General features: G+C 27.9%; 2 protein-coding genes across 4 annotated transcripts in view; one reads left to right on the forward strand and one right to left on the reverse strand.

The window, feature by feature from the left end:
* The window catches only part of LOC113385741 (adenylate cyclase type 8-like), a 19805-nt gene extending 15080 nt beyond the window's left edge, over nucleotides 1-4725 (reverse strand). The window contains exons 1-6 of the mRNA XM_026623580.1: nucleotides 4573-4725; nucleotides 2716-2856; nucleotides 1777-1939; nucleotides 1444-1661; nucleotides 1033-1182; nucleotides 832-965 (exon numbers count right to left, since the gene is read on the reverse strand). Coding sequence (XP_026479365.1) covers nucleotides 832-965; nucleotides 1033-1182; nucleotides 1444-1661; nucleotides 1777-1939; nucleotides 2716-2856; nucleotides 4573-4725 — 959 coding nt within the window. The remainder of the gene's footprint in view (nucleotides 1-831; nucleotides 966-1032; nucleotides 1183-1443; nucleotides 1662-1776; nucleotides 1940-2715; nucleotides 2857-4572) is intronic.
* The window catches only part of LOC113384463 (CDK-activating kinase assembly factor MAT1-like), a 25109-nt gene extending 2430 nt beyond the window's left edge, over nucleotides 1-22679 (forward strand). Inside the window, exon 6 of one of the 3 annotated variants that reach the window (XM_026622178.1) lies at nucleotides 22494-22679. The gene's annotated coding sequence lies outside the window, so the exon portion shown is untranslated. Of the gene's footprint in view, nucleotides 1-2204; nucleotides 2404-5006; nucleotides 5112-22493 lie in introns of those variants that run through there. The other 2 variants (XM_026622177.1, XM_026622179.1) reach the window with 2 other exon arrangements.
* The last annotated feature ends 1159 nt before the right edge of the window (nucleotides 22680-23838 follow it).

The raw sequence follows: 23838 nt of genomic DNA on the forward strand, positions 1-23838 counted from the left end.
CGAGGAAAACCGCCGTCCTTTCATGGGTCTCTTCAACTTTGGGAATAGGAAAAAGTCACACGGAGCCATATCTGGTGAATTTTTGCACTTTGCAACACTTTATTTCATTTTTTACGCAAAATTTAATACAAATTCTTTGACTTTTCAATTCTTCCATTGTAAAAATCGCCGAGCTCAGAAAAACACGTCGAACCTTAGCGACTACCACAGACAAAGTAAACAGTGAATATAGCTGAAAATTTCATCATACTTTAGGGGCATGTATACCAACACAATAAAAAAAAATTTTGACAATCAGACACTCCAGACCCGCGAAATTTAATTATTAGTAATTCCGGGTACTTTTTGAACACACCTCGTATATATATATATTTGAATAGTCTTGAATTATATATATATATATATATATATATATATAATTTTTTTATTGAAATTTGCCTTAATTTTATCATTTCTATTATTTCATTTTTGTGGTATCTTTTATTTTAATTAAGATATATTGAATATAATTAATATACATTGATTATAATTAAGATATATTGATTAAAATCAATAATTATTGATAAATATTTTTGATAATCAAGCTAGATTATCTTAATTATTTTTTTCATGAGATATACCTTTTTTAAGATTATGATATACTTTTTAAGTTTCAAATTCCACTCCATAGTAATGGAATTAGAATGAAAGTTTCATTCCATTCCATAGTAATGGAATTAGAATGAAAAAAATAATTATCTAGAAAATTATTTGAAATTTTGTATCATTCCATTAAGTTATGGCAGTATATGTTATTATATAATATGTTTGTATAAATACTATAATACTTACTTAAATGGACTACGTGGTTTATGAATAATCGTCCCTGTATCATGTTTTCCAATCAGTTTCATGCAAGCATTTCGAATATCAGCTTTCATTTCTTGCATTATATATTCCGGAAGAATGCTTAACATCAGTCTCTCCTTAAAATATATTTTTTGAGAACTGTGAAAATCAGTTTTTAATTCATGTTCTTAATTTTATGTATACCTCTTGATCTTGTTCGTATTTTAATTGTTCAGCTGTTTCTAAACATGCCCTTCTGTCTAGAAATATTCGGCGTAGCAGTATTTCTCTGATGTATCGAAAATATATGCATAACGCGTTAATGCAAATTAAATACAAGGCATCACCAACTACCTAAAAGTAAAAAATATTATAATTGTTTACATATAAATTAAGATATGTGCAATAAGTTTACATTCAACCAGTGAAGTAAAAGAGAATTATTCATTCTTTTTCTAAAGTGTGAATAACATAATTAAAATAAATAAATTAGAAAACATATTTAAATGTTGCAGCATAAAGGGCAAGTACTAAATTATGTGTTATCTACTAATAGTACTAGTAAGAGAGTAAACAACTCTCATTTACTAAGTAGTGTCATTAAACATAAATTACCAAAATTGCAACATTTGATTGATCGCGATGTGTTATGAATGTTAGAACTGCTAAGTGTGATGCAGTAATGGTAAATCCCATGATAACTGTATGAAGATTCCTTAGGACAGGTATTAAAAGGTGACATGTTAAAATGGCAATTGAAGCTCTTGCCGGACGCACTGGCTGGGCTTTAGTATCTTTCTCATCTCCCCAATGGCCTAAAGGCACTGCAAGATCTGTAAATAATATATACTATGAAATATATATTATGAAAAGAAATAAGTTTATTGCATAAGTTAGCAGTGTTTAAAAATCAATATACTTATAGCTTTTTATATTATTTTTATTTACCTGATACCACAAGAAGAAATATGGCTACTGATGAAATTACATATTTAGCCCAGTGAAATTTTCTATGAAGTTTGCTATAAAACAGTAATCCCAGTAATGGCCAAACAAGAACTGTAGCAAATCCATAACATAAATAATCTATAAGATAATTAATATCTTGATCCTAAAATAGAAAAATGGTTGATTAAAGTAAATATAACAGCCAAAATCGATCAATATCCCAGATTAACTTCATAGAGTTAATACAACTTATGAAAAAAGTTGGTTACCAGATTTTTGGGATTTGTACTAATTTTGAATTTTTTAATCATAACTGAAAAATTTTGTGCAGAATTTTCAAATGTTTTAATAAATATGGGAAATACTATAACTATAGTAGTTTAGTGTGCATTCTACAACAAAAAAGTCAAACAGCGTCTTTTCTATAGAGTTAAACAGAGGTGCACAAACAATCACTAACTTGCGTGATGGATTGTCTGAAGTGGATGGTATGGAAAGCGAAGCTGGTGGAAATGTTGTTGCAATAGATATAGAGAAATGTTTTAACAGAGTCATCGAGAAAGAATTCTGAGAAAAAGTAGTGGACAAAAATAGACAAGAGAGAAGAAACAATTGTAAAAATAAGATGATGGCTGCCAAAGAAACAATCTTGATCAAGACCATAACATGAGAACATTGCCTTAACATTGTACCATTGACATCGGAATTTTTCCAATGATGAACTCCAAAGAAAATGATCATAGAAAACAATTGCATAAACACGCATACAAAGTTTATTTCTACAGGTAAAATCAGATTCTTTTCTACAACAAACCAAACATCAGCTAGGATTCAGATTGGACTAAAGCTAGAAGTAAAAAACAAAACAAAGTGGTTGGGTAGACAAAATAATTTTTTATATTAAATAAAAATCTATCTTCAACAGTTAAAAACTTTTACCTGTTTGTTGTAAAGCAGCAGGCCTATATGCACAACATTAAGACTCGTAAATATGTAAAGAAATATTGAAATGTGGCTATATTCCAATCTTTTAGAGTATTGTTTGTATAAAACTTCCAGATCTCGTGTCAAAATTGTATCCTGAAATGTAAACAGCGAATTAATGTTACCAATAACAATAATAATTCTATATAAAATATTGGTTTAAAAATAATCAAATTAGCGAAATAACTTTTCAAGTATATTTAGTGCAAAAAATTTAAAGGCATATTATTTATTGAATTGATTTGTTTACTCATTGACTTTTCTAACATTTAGAATTGAATGTTAAAGTGAGCATGAGTAAGTACATATAATATAAAGGTATTTAGTTTGGTAGGGATTTTTCCATTGTTACTTAATATTAATATTATTATTCATCTAGAGAGAAGTGGACTAAGGTACGCACTAATTGCTCAGTTTTCTGTGAAATTTAACTATAACCAATTAATGAGCTTAATAAATTAAGTTTGCAGTAGGACTATGAATATTACTTACAGCGCTTACTATTAATTTAACTTCTATGGGTATCTCAAATGTGGAATACAATTTTGGAAGATTTTAATAATTCATAAACCATAAAGCATACTTATTCAAATTAGAGCTCGAGTACGATTTTTTAATTTACTTTTAAGTGATCGTTAATTCCACAATACCAAAATTAAATTTTAAAACCGCAAGTTTTAATATGGTGGTACTGAATTTGTTAATTTTAGTATTAGAAAAAGTTCTAACCGTCTTTAGGTCACATTTAATTCAACTTTTCATTGAATTTTTATTTCAATAATATTTGATTTTTTGATTGAATGGTTTTTATGCAGCAGAATTAAACTGGTGCATATGAAGTCTTAAATTAAAATTATTGTACTAAAAATCCATTTTTGTTTCAAAATAGTAAACAAATAACAGTTGGTCATTATAAAAATTGACTTTCCAAATTAATTTTATAAGTGTGTATTAGAATCAGGAAACATGTTCATATTCTTGAAACAAAACTTCTAAACATACAAACTTTAACTGTTTATATAAAATATAGAAAAACTTCAAAATGTAGATATTTTTATAATTGGCAAATTTTCAGTGTTTAATTTGATACTTTTGGGTTGGAATACTTTATAATATTAGGCAGTTTTTGCGCTAATAAAAAAAATATACATTTTTGAAATAATTGTTCCTTGCGTTACAAATTATCCTCCTTGGATAAGCGAAAAAAATGTAGAAGTTTTTAGAATTGGCAAATTTTCAGATTTTAATTTGATACTTATGGGTTCGAATATTTTATGATATTAAGCTTTTGTTGAATTTATATAAAGTGCGTTGATATTTAATGCAATATAATATGATTTAAATTTATAGGTTTTCGCGCTAATAAAAATTATAAATAGTTGAAATAGTTGTTCCTTCCGGTATAGGTTATTCGCCTTATATAAGCGAAATGCTATAAATCTCTGTTCTCTTTCGAATGGAGTTAAAAATTTCAGTGTGGAATTGTAATAATTGATATAATCCAGTCATTTAAGCCTAAATTAGGTAAGAATCTCGGAAATCAAGATACCCAGCTATAAGTCTGTAAGTACTTGTATTTACCTACATATGGTAGGGTGTACGCAACATATGTAGGCTTTGAGACAACTTTTAGGGTGCAAAATACAAGTATTTACAGACTTACAGCTGGATATCTCGAATTCCGAGGTGAACTTACTATAATGACTGGACTAATATTATTTTAAAATTTAGTCATAATCGTGTCTCAACCTACAAGCTAAAGTTAGTTGTGTATTTTGTTAGGACAATTTCCATTCATTTATGATAACTTACGCGTAAATTTTGCAAATTCCATGATTTATCAGTATTCCTTCCCTCTGCTTCAAGAGTCTTTAAATCCTTGTTATTCACTAAATTGTTGATACTATTACGGGTTGCAATTTCGACTCCTTTGGTTTCTCCACGAACAATACTAGTTCTGGACATTTTATGAATTATTCTCTTTTATTGTTTGTTTAAGTTTAGTTTTTCAATATAAAATAATTATTAAATATTTTGAATAAATAGGCATTCACATAAAAGAAGGCGGAATTGCATTGACTGCGATATGGTGTAGTTATTCATGCCTAAACTAATTTTTCAAAATAAAATTATACTTTACACACTTATCACATCACTACATTTATATTTTTTTCAATTTTATATATATATTATAAAAAAGTATAAAGAATAAACTTGAATAATAAATAGTTTGTGTATGTTTTCAGATTGATTGATTAATCACAGAACCTTTAACAAGTTTAACAAGAAATCACTCGATCACACACACACACCAAATCATATCACAATTAAAATTTGATAAAATAGCCAAATTCCAGTTGGTGTCAATGATAAGTTATTTACAAAAATCGTTATCATCTAATATTTCATTGGAAATGTACAATTGTTAACAATATCTGCAAACGAAATCTATAATGCCTACTAATAGCCATAAGGTTGTACTAGTACCTAATTAAATCTTATATCTTCTTAGAAAATATTAGCTTGAAAATTTGCTATATATTTTTTGTTATTATATTAAAATTTAATTTTCGAAATGTGTATGGGAATATGAATTATATTTTTTATTTTATATGTACGATTTGGTGTATTTTTGATTTCATGTATTTCTATGAAAATAATTTTATTAACATTAAAACATGCCATGGGTCAAAGGAATTTCAGTCCTGATAATATATTGATGCATTATTATTTTAGTTAAAAATACATGTACCTTCGCTCTCATTAAAAATTATGTTATACCATTATTATATGATTCTTAATCTTGTATATCTTTGATAACTGCTACTTATTATAATTTAACATTTGAATTTTTTTCAATGATATTTCTTATCATGTCATATTTATTGATAAGAAAACTTCAACCTAATACGATGGTAATAAAAAGTTATAAAATGAAATTCAATACCTGAGATAAAACTATTTAGACATTAGTCTATGTCCGTATTTCCGCCAGAACATCGAGATTTCCTAATTTTATGTATTCTGGACGTGCCAAGTCATTCTGAATTCTTCTTGAATATGTAGGTGTATGTAGACAATAATTTGACCTTTCGCCGACGTTTTTTTACAAATGGCAGGACCGACTTTAAAACTCTAAAAGCCCTTTGATGGAGCTCGTTAAGAACTCACGTTGATCAGTTTGCCGAGCCTTTCTTCAGAATTAGCCGAAAATGTTCTGATAAATTTTTACATTTAAGTGTCAAATTTTTATCGTTTTTGCAATAAATCCTGAATCGGTTACTGCAATTAAAATGTCACTAATGTCTAAACTAAATCAAACTATTTTAGTTTATTACGAAGAAACGATCTGAACATCTGAAATCTTTGACAACACGATTACCAACTGATACCATTCAAAACATTAACGGATTTTTGGCGAAAACATGGACGAAAAAAAAAGAATAATGTTAAAGAAACAGTTTGACGGATTGTTTTGCAAAATTAAACAACGCAAATGGTTTTGAAATATTTGAAATATATGGGGCAATTTTTAAGAAAAGGCCGACGGAAGGGCTCACATGTACACACGCACACACAATTTTTTCCCAATGGGTTTCAAAGGCTTTAGAGCGACTTGAAACGTCAAGAAATGTATAAAATCAGAATATCTGGTAAAAACTTTCCTTTGGAAAGTTAAAAAAGATTCTATAAGATTCCCATGAAATGTTTATACTTATAAGTTTCCTTTTCTATGCATATAAGATTCTATTTCTACATATCAAAAACTTCACGTCATACTCCATTAGTTTGGTTTATTTTGTACGGTGTTTCCTGGACGTTTCAAGTCATTCTGAATCGTTCTTGAATATGTAAGTGATTATAATCTAAACTTTGACCTTTTGCCGGCCTTTTTCTTAAAGACGTTTGAACCGATTTTAAAACTCTAAAATCCCTTTGATAAAGCTCGTTAAGGATTCGTTTTGATCAGTTTTCGTAACCGTTTGTTTAGCATTAGCAGAAAATGTTGAATTGGTGAATTTTAACATCTAAATCTCAAATTTTTGTTAATGTATTTGCAAACAATCCTATAAAGGTGACTGCAATTAATGTCCAAACTTCGAAAATCAACCTTTTCTGTTAATTTACTACGAAGCAACGATTGATAACACGATTACCAACTGATACCTTTTGAAAAGCCCAACGGATTTTTGGTAAAAATGTGGACGAAATAAAAAATAATAATTTTAAAGAATTATTAAGGCCGATCATTTTGAAAAACTAAACAATGCAAATGGCTTCTAAATATTTGAAATATTTGCACCAATTTTTGAGAAAATATCGACGAAATGCCTCAAATATATACACACACTTTTTTCCCAATTTGGGTTTCGAAGGCTTTAGAGTAACTTGAAAATTGAAATTTCTGGCAAAAACATACCTTTTCCTTTGCAAAGTTAATAATGATTCTGTAAGATTCCTACAAGATTCTATCTTTACTTATCAAAAACTTAATTCCATTCGTTTGGTTTATGTCTACGATGATTTTATATTCCCGGGACATCTATATGTCTATGCTGAACCAACTATAAGCAGCGCCATCTTTGCCGTGTACATAAGTACTATCGCCCTGATAGCGTTAACAGTTACGACACAACGAAAGATCGCCTTTCGAATTCAATTCTATTTTATCAGTCATTCGAGAAGGTGCTTGACAGATTTGACCAATTTAAATTTCGCCGCTTTTTGCTTTCTTCTAAATGTCAATGTTATTTACAAACATACTTGTGTAACTATGTAGTTCAAAAATATATAACTCGCGTCCTGTGAAATATCATGCTATTTTTCGTATTTATCAACTGAAAGTTTGAAAATGTTTTATTATTTACACAGTGTTGTTGAAATTATGACCTGCAGAGATATGATTTTAGCAAGTTACTGACATTGAGCTATTGACTTTTAAAGGTATGAGATTAAATATATTTAAGTAATAGTTCTGTTATTTTTAAAATGCTACGATTCTTTTTCGCTTGTCATAATTTATTATTTACGCAATTAAGAATGTTTGTTTACGATATAGTTTGTGTCAACGTTTGTACTTTCGCTCCTGTAAATAGACGCGGAAGCTTATGACAGCTAATTTGATTAATAATATATTTTACTAATCTAATACTACTAGTTTTTGTGCAAAATATGCAAATCCTAACTAGTTTCAAAATTTAAATTTGGCTCCAAGCCAACCGGCTTTTGTATGTATATATTCAAATCGTGCTTATTACTCACTGTCATTGATTTATTTGAAAGTGAGCGGAAAAAAACTATTTTTCATTAATAAATCATGACACTTTAATAGTTGTTTAATCGCATCTTTTAATCGTTAATATTCATAATTGCTATGACGAATTAAATAAAACAACCAAATGCAATTAGAGCAATAGTTCGCTAGAGTTCAGTGTACAAATACTTATTTATTAAGAAATTATAGAAACATGTACGACAATTGCATATCTGTGGTGTTTATGTATATGTAAATAACTAAATATTGATATCTTTTATGGAATATTTTCACTTAAAGATATAGATTGTAATATGTTTTCAAGTCAAACTAGCCCTTCCCAGCATTCGTACAATAAGTTAATCACTATTAGTGAAAGGGCAACCATTGGGGTGCCTTCTTATAAGAATACATTAAAAAAAGAATAGGACAACCGTTGGACTTTTTTCTAATTGTAATGAACTATGTTGAAGAGATGTAATCATCTCTTAATATCATAAACTTTCAGTTCTGATTAATGTTCAAGAAAAATAGAATAGAATACCTACATCAACTCGAATGTAATTTTAACAATCCAGCGATTTTTCTGTGATAATTTATCTCTTATGTCCTGGAAATATTTGGCCTACTTCAATAGTAGGCTTGAAAGTTCACGGGTAAAAAGAATTATTTAACCATAATATTTGAAAGTAGAGGGAAACATATGTATAACCAGCCATCATGTTGATTCTTACGACTTCGCTATCAGGGGCTAAACAGCCATGTTTGAAAATCCATAACAAAAGTATTTTCTTTGTTGGTTGGTCTGTGTTGGTTTTCGTTGTTAGCTTTTTTGGTTATGAGCACTGTTGTTTAGTTTACGAGACTTTATCATTATTTTTAAATATACGGTACTTAATTGTTTATAATATGTATTGTTTTTTCATATAACTCCTATAAAATCTTACATGTGGGCGGGATAAAAAGGACCAACTGACTTTACCCTGGAAAAGGTGTAATCAATAAAAAATAGTAAATAGAAAAGTAAATTAAGTTCAAAAAAATAATTTAACAAAACGTAAATTAAATGAATAGTTGTTCTAACCCTGCTGATAAATATTTCTGACAAAATATTAGACCAAGGTTATACACAGTATTCTTACTGTAAAAAGTATATCCAAGAAATTTATATTTTGTATCGGTTGAATAATGTCGCTATTATTTCGTAAAATCTTTTTAAAATTAATAATAACACATTGAATTTGTTTGGTCCCTGGTCGTCCCATTTTACCCCGTCTAAGGGGCAAAAACAAGCAGGCTACAAATTTCTGAAAACAGCAAACTTTAACATTTTTACAATGATGAATTGACTGGCAATTTTGCTGAACATAGTCTGATATTTGCTTGTTTGATTACTGTTATTTGTTTCGATATAATTGGTTTGGTTTTCACAATATAATTGCTCAAAGTCAAATTGGCCCTTTGTGCCCCGCCCTAACATATTTATTGTTTGGCTAGTATTAAATGGTGACCCAAAGTTTTTATTCTATTTTATTCAGTAAAGCTTATTTTTAGTAGCTACATCAATCCTAAGGTTATACAAATCTAATTTCAAAAAATCGAAAAAAATATCAAATTTTAAAAAAATCTTTTTATTTAGAAATATAAACTATGAAGAGAAGAGATAGTTTAATGCTTAACATTTTGGAATTATTAAAGATGTTTGAAAAACTAATTCCAAAGAGATAATAATTCATTGAGAAAGAAAAAATAAGTTATTATCTAGAATTCTACTCTATTCGAAGATGTAATTCTTGTTTTATTTTATTTAAATTCAACTCATCATTTCAACTTCATTATTTATTGATTAATTAGGTCAAAAACACTAAACACTGGCTAATTATGTATTTTATCTAATAATTTGTTCTTCATTATATTAATCATCCTAATCAACTATCAGCTTGTACTTAAAGTTATCATCAAATGATAAGAAATTTACAAATATATTTTTCTATTAACATTGCTTTTACAAGATATAAATGATATAAATATAGATAAATTATAGTTTTAAGAAGCGAATCTATGATTCATTCTGAATACTTTGATGTTTTATGTATTTATAGCAAAATCAAGGATCATAAATTTAATATTAAATTGTTTATAAAAGTTTATTGAACCATTGGCTGGAAAAAGTATATAAATTTGAAACTAAAAAATTAGAAAACGATATATTCTCTCCTTGATATTGAAAGGATATACAAGGAAAAAAAGTTATTACTCTATCGTATTACTTTTCCACAAGAAAAGTTATTGTAATTGATTGAAAATCGAAATGCCGACTATTTTCAAAATAGCTTAGGACAAATGGACATGCTACTGATTGTTTTTATTAAATTTTTGCAAGATTTGATTTCGATACTATGTTTCGAAAAATTGTCATTTCATGTCTCATGTGTTTATATAAACATAAACTCATCGAATTTTCTTTTATAAATAAATTAAGCTCAAGTTTGAATTTTTATACTAAAATATTGAAATTCTTCCAAATAGTCACACAATTGATTTTGAAATTGTAATCAGTAGCTTCAAAAAGTTATAAAATAGTTTATGCAGATGTATGGTTGATTTTTTTCGTATTTTTTGGATAGTTTGTTTTATATAAGGATATGCCATTTGCAAATTTAATATAGTAGATCGAATCTTTCATGTATACAAATTTTCTTACATATGATTTTTATTACCTTTTATCGCACAACGGCGAAAAATATTGGTGCAAAGTATTCATTTTTGATTTTTCAATGGCAATCGTGTCTATTTCTTACAATTCTTTTAGTTTATTCAAAGAAGCAATAATGTTTTTCAAATTAATTCATGAATGAATAATAATAACATAATGTTATTATGAGTGTAGATGTGTAAGTTGATAATAATTACAAATTTTTTGGGAATTTTTATTGTGAAATGTTGTATCATAAATGCTAAGACTGACTGAAATAAGTTGCCAGCCTAAATTTACCCTTGTAGAATGGAGCACAAATGATATTCCGCCAAATTGTCAATTGTGTAATATAATAATTTATATTCAATATATATGATATTATTATTAATAAAATGTGGTTCATTCTTACTGAATTTTAACATATCCAATCAACTATTTATTTCCAATTATTTATTTTACTGTCAGTGGCTGAAGACTAATATTAAGAGTAATTTTAATGTTTAATTCAATTTTTGACGCAGATAGATAATTTAGCTTATAAGAATTTAGAGAAATCACTTTTACAATTTATTTTTCTTATCTAGTAGAAAATTTTCTTTCTTTAGGATAAAATGATTTCTAAACTTAAATTGTTATCAGTTTGAAGATACTAAGATTATGCTTAATCGATAACTAAATGGAATAATAACTTTGTTATCAATTAATTACTATTCAAGAATTAAATATAAAAGTTGACATACCTCCAAGATATAAGGTATAAATGATTTTTTACTCAAAGTTTGGCTTGATGGTAAAACTGAAATAAGTGCTACTATACTATCTAATATAATAACAGATAAAGAAGCTGAAATATTTTATTCCATAATATCAGATATCAATAATTAAATGTGTTTAAACATTATTTATATGTGCCTACATGTTGTAATTGAAAAATGTATCAATTGTTTGAAGCATTCACTCAATTTATGTAAAAATAATTTTTCCCGCTATGTTTCTTCTCATGTATTGTAGTAAAATATTCTTTAATTTTTGTATTTCATTTTATTTTTATATATATATATATATATATATATATATATATATTAAAAATGCACAAACATATAATTTTGATAACTGATGTCCGTACGCGAAAATTAGCGCGGTATAAATGTGAAAGTTGAAATATGATTCGCATCATGTAAATTTATTAAAATTTTTACAAGGACAAATGAGACACTATATCAATTATATAATGTATAAACATATTTTGTTAATATAATATTCATTTTAAAGCAAATTATTATCTCATTTAATGATGCTGTTGAAAAAAATCTTGGAACATAATTCTTTTATAATGAATTATGGATAAAAGATAATAGTCCTCTGGTGCAGAATCTGAGTATCTAATAGAGCTGTAATATTTTCTAAACATTTAATATTTTTTTTCTCTAAAATTATTCCAAAATTATATTAGATATGATATAGTAAGAATATGTCTGTTGAAGGTAGAAATCAATTCAATAAGTCCGTCAGAATATTTCAAAATATGTGCACTTATCTAAAAATTATGTATCTTATAATCAATTAAATTATTACAATATTATGATATTTATCAAAATATTTATAAACAGCGGCTCTTAATGATATTCGCGATTGCAAAATTTAGGTTACCATCGAGGCAAGCGTTAGCAATAATATTAGAAAGTGTTTATAAATTAAATCAAAACCGAAGCTGACTATAAGTACAGATAGCACTTGGCGCATTATTTAAATTTAAATATATAAAAAATAAATAAAAATCAAACAAAAGTAAAACTACTTACGTTGGGTGTTGTTTCTATCGCCTAATTTTATGATTTTTATGTTCTTCGGATTTGTCCCAATTTGTCATATTTTTATTAGCGCTCCCGAAAAAAAAACGATTAAAAAATCTGAAGTTGAAAATTTTGGTTTCAATATATCAGAATTAACAAAAAAAATAGTTTTTTAACTTTCCGTAGGGTAAGTTATAGTAATGGGCCGAAAAGCGAAAATAATTTTTTTTTGCATTTCTTCACGTTTCAGAGGTTTATGAACGTTTTGGCATACCTCAGAAAAATGGATGTGTGTGTGTATGTATGGAGACAATTTTTTGATGGACCGATTTGAAAAATTCAAAAAGCAATCGATTCCTATTGATAGGGAGATGTGCTGATTAGCTCCAGCGGCTTCGTAGTTATGGAGCAAAAAGTGCTAAAAATGTCAGTTCTCAAGAGAATGGATCGATCGATTTGAATGATCTAAAAAACGTTTGATTTGTAATGATGGGAAGAAGTGGTGATTAGATTTGGGCAAAGGCAGGTCCAGCCGTTTTGGAGATATAAGGCTAAATGTGCAAAAAAATGGCAGTTTTTAAGAGAACTAAGCATCCGATTTGAATGATTAAAGTAAAAAACTTTCTGCTTGTGTTGACGAAACAATTGCTTTCAGGTAGAGAATTTTCTTTATATGATTTTTCTTTTTAATTTTCAAATAAAAAAAAAAATTTGAATATCGAAAAATAATTCGGATTTTAGTTCTAATTTTAGCTAAAGTTCTTATCACTTATATACTTCAAATAAATGATTTTAACTTTGAAATTCAGTTTATATAAAATTAGAAATATTAGACAATGTTCTTCATTTTAAATCCGATTGATGAAGTTTTGTTTATGTACTGTTTATAAAATAAGAATAATAAATGTTATATTATTTTGAACAATCTATTTGAAAACATTTAATATTACTCGAATATTTTATTAAGGTACGGGAAGTTCCAACAATTAGCCTTAGGGCACGATGCCATATACCACTAGTTTGGTTTTATTTTATGCTTATTATTCTGCTATAAAAATGATTGTTTGCAAAACTGCAATACTATCTAAACTCATTACACTCGTATTTCTGCCAATTTATTTTTCCATTCATATGACAAAGTTGAATAGGTCAATTTCCTAAACGCCCTTTACTTTTTAATGATTGACATGTGTCGTTGTCATTTTAAAATCAATTTTCGCAATGATCGCAAAGAATATTGTCGCTTTCTTGTCATTGTAGATGTAAAAAGCTGGAAAGCTTTTATCATTAGAGATTTTGTATTCTCTTTTGATGCCTGATCTAATGAAGTGAAATAAGTGAGTGATAACTTTAGTATTGGGATCAGATCTTTGAACTTTGTCGAGTTTATTGAGCTAAAGAATATCGTCATTTGATTAGTCATATTATTTTGACTGTAGAAACATTATACATCTTCTTAAAATACCAATGATATACTTTCCTTGCAATCAAAGCTTAGAACGACAATTTTAACTTCTGGAATATTTCAAATAAGTTCTATATTTTAAAGCATTCGAAAAATAATGGTAGTAGGGGTACGGTTGTGCCAGTGACAGTCTTCATAACAGCTGAACTATACTGATTTTGAGAAAGTATCCAAAGAAAAAAATATGTAGTATGTTTGTTTGAACATGTTCCCATTATTGCTTTTAGTCGGCCCACTACGTTAACATGATCTGTAGACCACATTGTTTTTAAATAGTCAAAAGCGAGTTTTTCTGTTCGATTTCTTTTAACTTGTTACTTGTATACAGATAGATTACTTTGTTTGTTATTTTGCTATAAGTTGAAAATTAGTAGTTAATTACCAGTAGTCAGATTTTGCGAAGATAATTTGCTCGATCATAACCATGATTTGTCTCTAAAAGTGTGTGTTGGGTACGGTTGTGATAAATTGTGTGGGTACGGTTGTGACATATATTTTTTATCTTTTTCGGGCATAAAAAAAATTAATTTAACTAACAATAAGACAAAATGTGAAAAAGAAAGGAAAATTCAATATAAACAAGGTTTTACAATGATTATGTTTTGTTGTGTTACATATTTCGGAAAATAAAGTTGTTTCTAACAATAAAATTTATTTTGATGTTTATACCTATTGTTTTTTAACATATTTTTATGCCTATCACAACCGTTCCTGTTGGTGTGGATGGTTTTATCGGGTGTCGTAAGTCAAGAACTTTTCCATCCTATAATAAATATTTTCCTGATATTTTCACAATACCGTAATACTTCAGATATAATATTCCTACTCTTTTGTGTAGATACAAATTTCTTTCTATGTAGATTTATTTTAATTTTCTCATTTTTTAGATTATTTATGTCATACTTTCGCATTGTTAGAGCACTATACATGAAGAAATAAATCAAATTTAGTATTTTATCAGATAAAAATTTTCTACTCAATTGCAGTAGAATACGAATTTCTTTCTATATAGATTTATTTTAATTTTCTTATTCATTTTGAATCAAAATTTCCCAGATTGTTTATGTCAGTCTTTCTCACAGTTAGAGTAAATATTTGCTATACATGAAGACTCTTAACTCAAATGTAGTATTTTTCCAATTTTTTTCCAAGACTATTTTCAGTTACTTGTCAATAGTGTTGTCTATTAAGTGATACTTTTATACCCACCATTTCAGATGTAGGTAACGATCCTGATTTCCACGTCATAACTTCTAATTCGATTTTGGTTCTTAATAATGCCACTCAATCATTTTCGTTCTTTTGAGCAGTGATGGGTTTTCTTCCTTTTGTAATATCAGCAATTCTCTAAGCAGATTTAATTTTTGTTGCAGTCTCCTCCTGAATTCTAGACTATTGTGCCATTTTGATTCAATATTATCCTCATTTGCTTTATTTTGTATCTATTTCCTGTGAGTTCTTCAATCGATTCTCTATTCTCTTCAAATCGAATAATATATCTCCATTAGAGTGTTCTACTCTTCAATATGCAGAAGTTTTATAGTCATATACTGCAGCTTTTTTAGGAATTACATCATAATGTATATCATTCATGTGATTTAAACCCTCAAGTTTTGGGCATTGCTACATGTTTATAGAATAGCACCATCTTAATCGTGATGTTCATTTTTTGGTCTGTGTTTTTGAAAAGTTTTGAATTATATATCAGCCATCCTTAGATAATTTGATAAAGAGTTGCCATGTGAAGACCATACGAGTTTTTAAGGACTTTTTAAATAATATTTCCACTCGCAAAAATATATCAAACAATTTTACCAAATTAAAACATATTTAGCTAAAGCTGTATATGAACATCCTTGCTGAATTTAAAAACATAATGATCATCGAATTTGATTTGTTAATAACTGACGTAAAAATTTAATTTCATCGCTTGAGGAAGATTTTATCTTGCATTATGATGGAAATTAATTCATGTAATGTAAATTTATATATATATATATATATATATATATATATATATATATATATATATATATATATATATACTTTGATGAAGTGTTATTTCAAACTTGAAGACCGCCACCATCACAACACGTTATAAAATTCATTAGCCCTGATAATTTATTGAATATAAAAATTCTATAAAATAATGAATATTTATTATATGATGAACTGTGTGAAGGCCAAATGAATAATCTTAATAGAATCACGATTTCTTGCGGTCAATACACGCAAATTGTAATTTACAAGTCCCACCATAAATATGATAAAGTGATGTAAAATATAGAATAATGTTGTATAATGTGTGTATATATTTTATTATACTTATAAGGAATAATATTTAATTCTAATTGTGAAAGGGAGGATAAACGATTGGTTTAAGTACCTACCTTAATACTGATATGTAAAGTATTGATTACTTAGTATTTATTTACCTGGATATTTTTTAATTGATTATATAATAAATATTAATCGCTAACTAAAACAAAAATAAACTAAACTAATACGCTTGTATACTGTTTTTTTAGTTTAATTAACTTGTTGACAGACAATACAATTCACATCTTACAAAATGTAAGCATTTTTAACTTATAAAAATAGAATCGTAATTAACAGTCATTGTTCATTATAGGCAGTTTATACTGACCCATTTTGCTTTACTCTAAATCAATAATTTATCAAATACCGAATGATATTTTGAATGATCTTGAAGAACTTCAAAACTCTAACAATAAAAGGAGGATCTTATCTAGGAATGATCATTATGTTTTAAATCTCGGAAAATGATAAAATTGATAAAAAATGAGTGATAGGCTTCTACGTTAGTAATAAGAAGTGTTGTAGAAAAATAAGTAATAAGTCCTACCTTGAATTTAAGGCGTGCACGCCTTAGGGGCGCCACAACGAGATTCGGATATGAATTTTATAATATAGTTTTTTCAATATCATTCAAGAAATATATAATTTCTTTGCATCTTTTACTAATCTTGAATAATATTTTTTAAATTTAACTTCAAAACAACAATCTGATACTATGTGGGAAAGTGTAGTGCTCTTACGATCAATTAGGAGAAGTTTACGAGGCAATTTTAGATATTTTAAAAAATGAAAAATTAAATTAAAATTATCGAACATGAAGTACCAGTGTTATGTAAATATAATAATGAGAGACTACCCTTTTTTGCTCTTCATGCTTTTCTCAAAAGCATAAATCGCACAAAACAATCAAAATAAATAGGTAAAATATTTCTAATTTCAAATAGTAATATTACACATGCGTTAGAATTAAATGAAAATTTAATAATATTCTAGCAAGCAATAATAAACATACTGAAATTTTTTAATGTCCGAAAAAGTTTGTATTCAAAATAAGAATTTTAAAATAGTTCGTTAGTGCGACAACGATAAAAGGCACCACAATTTGAAGCCTTGATCTTCTAAATAAATTTAAAATCAATGTATTTTATGCGCTTTTAGATTAGCACAACCAATATTGTGTGTACTAAATCCAGATTTATTAAAAAATATTTGAAATGGTCCTGTATACATATGTGATATTTGATTTATTGACGTATTTTCAGAAAATAATTAGTGTAATAAATAATAATAATTATTTATTTATAAATTAGTTCCATAATATTATATACGTTCCGAACGTTCATTCATATCACTTTTTTTAAAATCTTTTAATAATTTAAAAAGAATTATATAAATGTTTATCATGTATAAAAAATATTCAAAATAATAATATTTAATTTTCCTAGATTGATTAGATATTTGAACTAAAAATATTCCGAAATGGTAAAATCTAGATGTTTACCAAAAAAAAAATAAAATGATTCTAAATTGATAAAAATTGCTAATAAAATTGATAAATGTGAGTTTTTAAAAATTATAACATAATTCTATATTTTTAATTTATCGATTCTTTGATTTTATTCATCTAATATTTGTTTATATTAAAATTACAATGAAAGTTACAGAAATTGGATTTATGGTATAAATTTCATATAAATTGCACAATGTTTTTGGTTATTGATATGACAAGTGTAATGTGCTTGATATTTTATGTATCACTTGATTTAAATCTAAATCTGTTGTGAGATGTAGCTTTACACTAATGAATATGATTAATCACCAGTGCCTCTGATTAGACAAATGCTTGCGAATGTTCGTACGGTCAAAGCAATAAATTTAAGTCAGTTTTCCATCAATCGAAATGAGTATTAGACCAATATGAAAAGTGAAAGCGTCGAGCAAATCAAAATATTTTGGCCCATGACATAACCATAACCCATGTCCGGTGTAATGAACAGAATTGGCAAGTGCTCTTTTCTGTTTGTACAGAGCGAGAGCTTGATTTTCAATGGCCCTTCGAGCCGGATTTTCACGAGTGCCTGTCACATTCACATGACCGCCTCGCATAACCTACGCCCGTTGTTGCTAGATTGATAATTTTGTAATCGGCATAGATTATCAAGATTTTAGCAACACCTGCATTATTCAATTTACTATGAAAAAGTAATAATTTGAATATAAACTATAGGGTAGAGCCACCTATATCTCAATAACAATTAAAGTTACGAATTTTTTAACAACAATATTTGAAAGTAGAGGGAAATTGATGTGTAACCATATACCACCTTGTATCTTGCGACGTCGTTATCAGGGGATAAACAAAAATGTTTGAAAATCTATAACAAAAGTATTTTTGTTGTGAGTACTGTAGTTTAGTTTACGCGAGTTGAATATAATATTGAAGTATACGTAATTTAATGTTTTACAAGATGTGTTTTTGTTTTTAAGATAAATTTAACAGTTTTTTTGCATATAACTTCTAAAAAATTGCTAACAATAAAAAATAGTAAATAAAAAAGTAAATTAAGTTAATTAAAGCAAATATAATATAAATTATTAGTTATTTCAACTCCGCTGATGAATATTTCTTACGAAATACCAGGTCAAGGTTATATACAGTGTTATCTCTGTAAAAAATGTGCATATGAAATTTGTTTTTTGCATTTGTAAAATAATGTAGCTATTATTTTGTTAAATCTCTTTGCAATTAATTAAAAGCTAGTGGGGGCTGGTATGACATCGTGCCTTAAGGCAAATTGCTGGAACTTCCCGTACCAAATTTTTTTTTAACAGATTAACATTTTTGAAAAAAATTTACTATGAAAAAATTAGATTTTTGACAAAAATGAACTTTTTTTTTAAAAAAACGACTTTTTGAAAGAAAAAAGTTTTCTTTATTTGAAAAAATTTTGGAAATTCTAAACTTTTTTTCAAAGCAATGTTTTAACTACATAGAGACGTTATATCAAAGCGCGTAAGCGCTGCGTCGCCGTCTAACGGATAAACATTTGTACAGAACCCATAAGATTGTAAACAAAATTTATACTTATTGTTAAAATCCTATAAAAACTCTGATAATTTGATGTGCATATGTCCCGTACCTTCGGAACGGCTAGACCTGCTTATGCCAAAAACTAATAAGCACGTCTCCTTATCAATATCAATCGAATGTTTTTTGAAAAATTGAAATCGGTTGAACCGTGTTCCAGAAATCGTCGACGAAAATTTGTATCCGCACACACAAACACACATACATCCATTTTTTCTAAGATATGCCAAATTGTTCAGAAAACTCTGAAACGTAAAGATATATAAAAATTTTCATTTTCGATTTTTTTGCGAGAACTATAACTTGGATGAATCTGTTTGCTCCCTGGTGGTCCTCTTTCTACTCGGTATATGATGGGGTAAAAAGAGACAGATGACTAATTTTAGAAATATAGCTACAAAACTTATTTCTATAATAAGGAACTAGTTGGGAATTATACTGAACATAGTTCGATTGTTGTTTGTTTGATACGTGTTTTCAAATGTTGTTGCTAAAAAAATCTTTACTTATTTTTGAGATATCGGTGTTGGACCGGTGCACCCGGGAAGCTCCACCTTACTCTAATCTTAAGTAAAATGTATCTACGACTTTTTTATAGCTTATTTATATTATAAACATAAAATTTCTTTTATTATTCTTTGTTTAAATTTGTCTTACAACTTTGAACGTGTAAACTAAACAATAGTGCTCACAGTCAACTTTAATGCAAAAAAATCTGTTCACATACAAACACACACTCTCACACACATACTTTTTACAAATTTGATCTCATTCGATTCAGAATGGCTTGAAACGTCGAGAAAACATAAAATTAGCGAATCGGATTTTTTTATGAAAACATAAACTTCTCCTTCGGGAAGTTAATAATATGTGACATAATAAGATCCAATAAATACTTAATTTTTAGGGGTTTGTATCAAACGGAACTTATACAATTGTATCGTTGCTGGCTTTTTCCATTCCCTAAATTAATCTAATTCGTGATCTAATGTGGGTAATATGAGTATTTTTTCTAAGTACGAGATTCATGATTTTTCTTCTATTTTTATTTTAAAACTACCAACATGATTGTCTACTAACATGATGTCATGATTTATTTGGACTACGTTGATTTTGAAAAAATAATAATGCATGTGAAATGAAAATGTAAAAATATTTATTGAATATTATTATTCTTAATATGCGTAACGCATATCATTTTAAGTTTTAGGCCCTTTAGACTACATTACGTAGTTTATGCCAAATACTAAAACTCGCAAAACTATTTCCTGGTACTGTCAAAGGCTTTGTTCTAGAAAACAGTGCTCTTGTAATGCCTCATTTTATACACGTGTATAAATTCTATACGTCACATAAAATTTTAGAAGTTTCGTTATAATATGTGACATTTCTGAATTGCTACCTTTTATCTTTGGTAATTTGTAATAGACTTATCAAATGAGAAATTTTGATATGTATACATATTAGAGATGAGTAACTCACTCCGAGACAACTCCTTCCTCGGAGTGAATCCGAGTGGAGTTGTCTCACAGGATTTGTCATATCCGACTTCCCTACACTAATACTAAATCTGTTAACATGTGCAGATATTTGCTTGAGATTTTTTACGAATACAAAGATTTGGGTCGTAAGAAGTGGTCTTTTCCTCGTCTCAGTTTTAGGACTTTCCAGGTATATAATGTCTCAAAATTATGCTATTTTGTATTCTTATTTGATTATGTTTGTCCGTAAATGAGCTCTTTCAATGGTATACAACCAGCTAAAAAATATTTAGTATTATATTATAACTTTTACACGATTATGATTTTATAATTGTGTATAAGTAATAGAATGTTAATCAAACTACCTGATGTATAATTAATATTCGAAAAGGAAATAATTAAAGAATGTGAGGTATTATTATTTTGCGAAAAATATTATACACAAAGATTTGTTCTTATTTCATTTATAAGGTTTACTGCATCATTTTCATATAAAAATAAATATATTGAAAGAATTCTATATTTTCTCTTAAAAAATAATTACAAAATTGATTTTGATTCCCAAGTTTTTTGTCAATTTGAGATTTGTATGCATATTGAAATGCATAAAATAGTAATTATTATAATAAAATGAACAAAAATATATGAAATATTTGTAAACTATTTCCAAAGTCTTAATAAATCCTTAGATATGTTAACAACCCACTAGAGAACACATTTGTGTCAAGTATTATGTTTCAAAGTTGTCGGAGTCGTGGAGTTGTTAAGTGGATATAACTCCTCTCTGAAGCGGAGTCAAATTCTAACCGATCCGGCTTCGGATATATAAAGCCCATCTCTAATACATATACATATTTCAGATAGTTTTCCTGCAAACGTTATTTGGCAATGAATTTTTTATTCCTGGTACATTTTTGTAATAAAAAATAACATATTCCTGATATAGAGGTATGTGTTATATAAACGAAAGGGGTAGCAAACACAAATTACATTGATAGTTCACCCAAAGCAACGCATGCTACATATGTATGTTTTTGGGTCATAATAGTTATTGCAAGAGCCAACCTAATCTGAAACCGAATTCGTTGAAATTGAATTGGCACATTTTGATAATTAAGCATTTTGATCCAATTTAAAAAAAAAAACGAGCAAAACACAACCATTTATATTTGAATTCGGTTGCGCCATGCTTAGCGAATCGAGTGAGATTTCAAAAGCTCTGAAAAGATTTCTAGTTCCCTTTTAAAAACAATTTTATCTTCAGTTTTTAATATTGAATTTCTATATTTTTAGTTAAAATTGCTTCTTCTTTAAGACAAAATTACTTCTACGATAGCATAATATTGCATTAGATGGATAATTTGATAGATTTTGTTTTATCGGTAGTAACCATTTCCTCGCCAATATCTAAGAATTTTTTATATTGAAAAAGTTGTAGCGTATAGAGCGGATAAACTTAAGGTTTTTTATAAGCTCAGAAAAATCTCGATCAAAATTCAATGAAGAACGTTCAAAATAGCGGATAATTGATCAGTTATCAAAAACATTGAAATTATGTCAAAGTTGATATTTTACAGAATCTTCACCTCAGCCACCAATGAAGCAATATTTGAAAATTTCAATATTATTTTGCAGATCGATGAGATGTCTTCGCAGGTGGCGAAGGCATTGGGGTCGGTGCGGGGCTCTGGCGGTGTCCCGCACTCGCCGGGCGAAGATCGCGAGACCTGGGGCGGCAAAGTGGACTTTTTGCTGAGCGTCATCGGCTTCGCTGTCGATCTGGCTAATGTCTGGAGATTTCCCTATCTTTGTTACAAAAATGGCGGTGGTAAGTTTTAAATTTGACTTTTAAGAAGTGGCTTATAATTAGATATAATGTATTAACACACAGTATTAGGTATAATGTATTTGCAATCACTTTGAAATATAGTCACGAATTGGTGCATTGGTGCAACTAAATAATATCTGATCACTATTTGATTAATTTTAAAAATCAAATATAGTTAGGTTAATCGTTGGGTTACTATCTAAATGCAGCATGAGAAGAAGAAGTTCGAACACAATAGCTCTCGGAACTTTAGTTCTAATTGCTGTTAAAAAAGGGAATATAAAAATGACTTATGGTGAGAGAAATAAGCGATTTGATTTGTATTTCTTACACTCGAAAAAAATCTGAAAAGTTTTCAATTGCCTTTTCGCAATATTGCCCGATCAGCTTAATTATCGCAATTATATCCCGATAGCAAAGTCATGAGAATCGAGGTTATAGCTGGTTTTACATCTTTTTCCCTTTACTTTCAAATATTGTTGTTAAACAATGCTTAACTTTACTGGTTTTTGACACATTGGTGGTGGACTTTTACACCCCCGGATCTTCATATATTACTATCTATTCTTCGATAAATTCTGGGAAATTATAACTGGAAAAATGTTATTCGACTAAATGTTCCTTTGATCGATACCAAATTTTGAATTTAAATAACATAAATAAAAAATAATATAACCTAAAAATTTTTTATAAATACCAATGAGTATATAATTAAACAAATGAGATCTTTCAGAGCACCGTGTTTGAAGTGCATTTTCATATAAACATTTCAAAAAAGTTAATATTTTAAGTTTCTAGTAACACGATCCGCATAACGTTTTTGCATATATATAAAACAAAACTACTTACTACAATTTAATCATAATTAAATAATATTCACGTAAAACGTCCTATTAAACGTAATTGAACATCATCTGTCAAAAACGTTTGACATTTGACGGATTAGCCACCGTCCATTGTTTTATTTAAATTACGCTTCTACAAAAAATTTCAAATTAAAAATGTAAAGTTTCTACGCGATTTTAAAATAATATCTCACCTTTCTGACTATCTCTGGATTGGCACGAATTTTTCAAGACCTAAGACTGGCTAAATCGGTTTAGCCGTTTTCGAGTTTTAGCGGATCATTTGATCGAGAGCTCAATTTTTATA

The sequence above is a fragment of the Ctenocephalides felis genome, unplaced genomic scaffold (assembly GCF_003426905.1).
Source record: "Ctenocephalides felis isolate EL2017-DRISC unplaced genomic scaffold, ASM342690v1 CF-g0.4_SCAFFOLD_03571, whole genome shotgun sequence".
Lineage (NCBI taxonomy): Eukaryota > Metazoa > Arthropoda > Insecta > Siphonaptera > Pulicidae > Ctenocephalides > Ctenocephalides felis.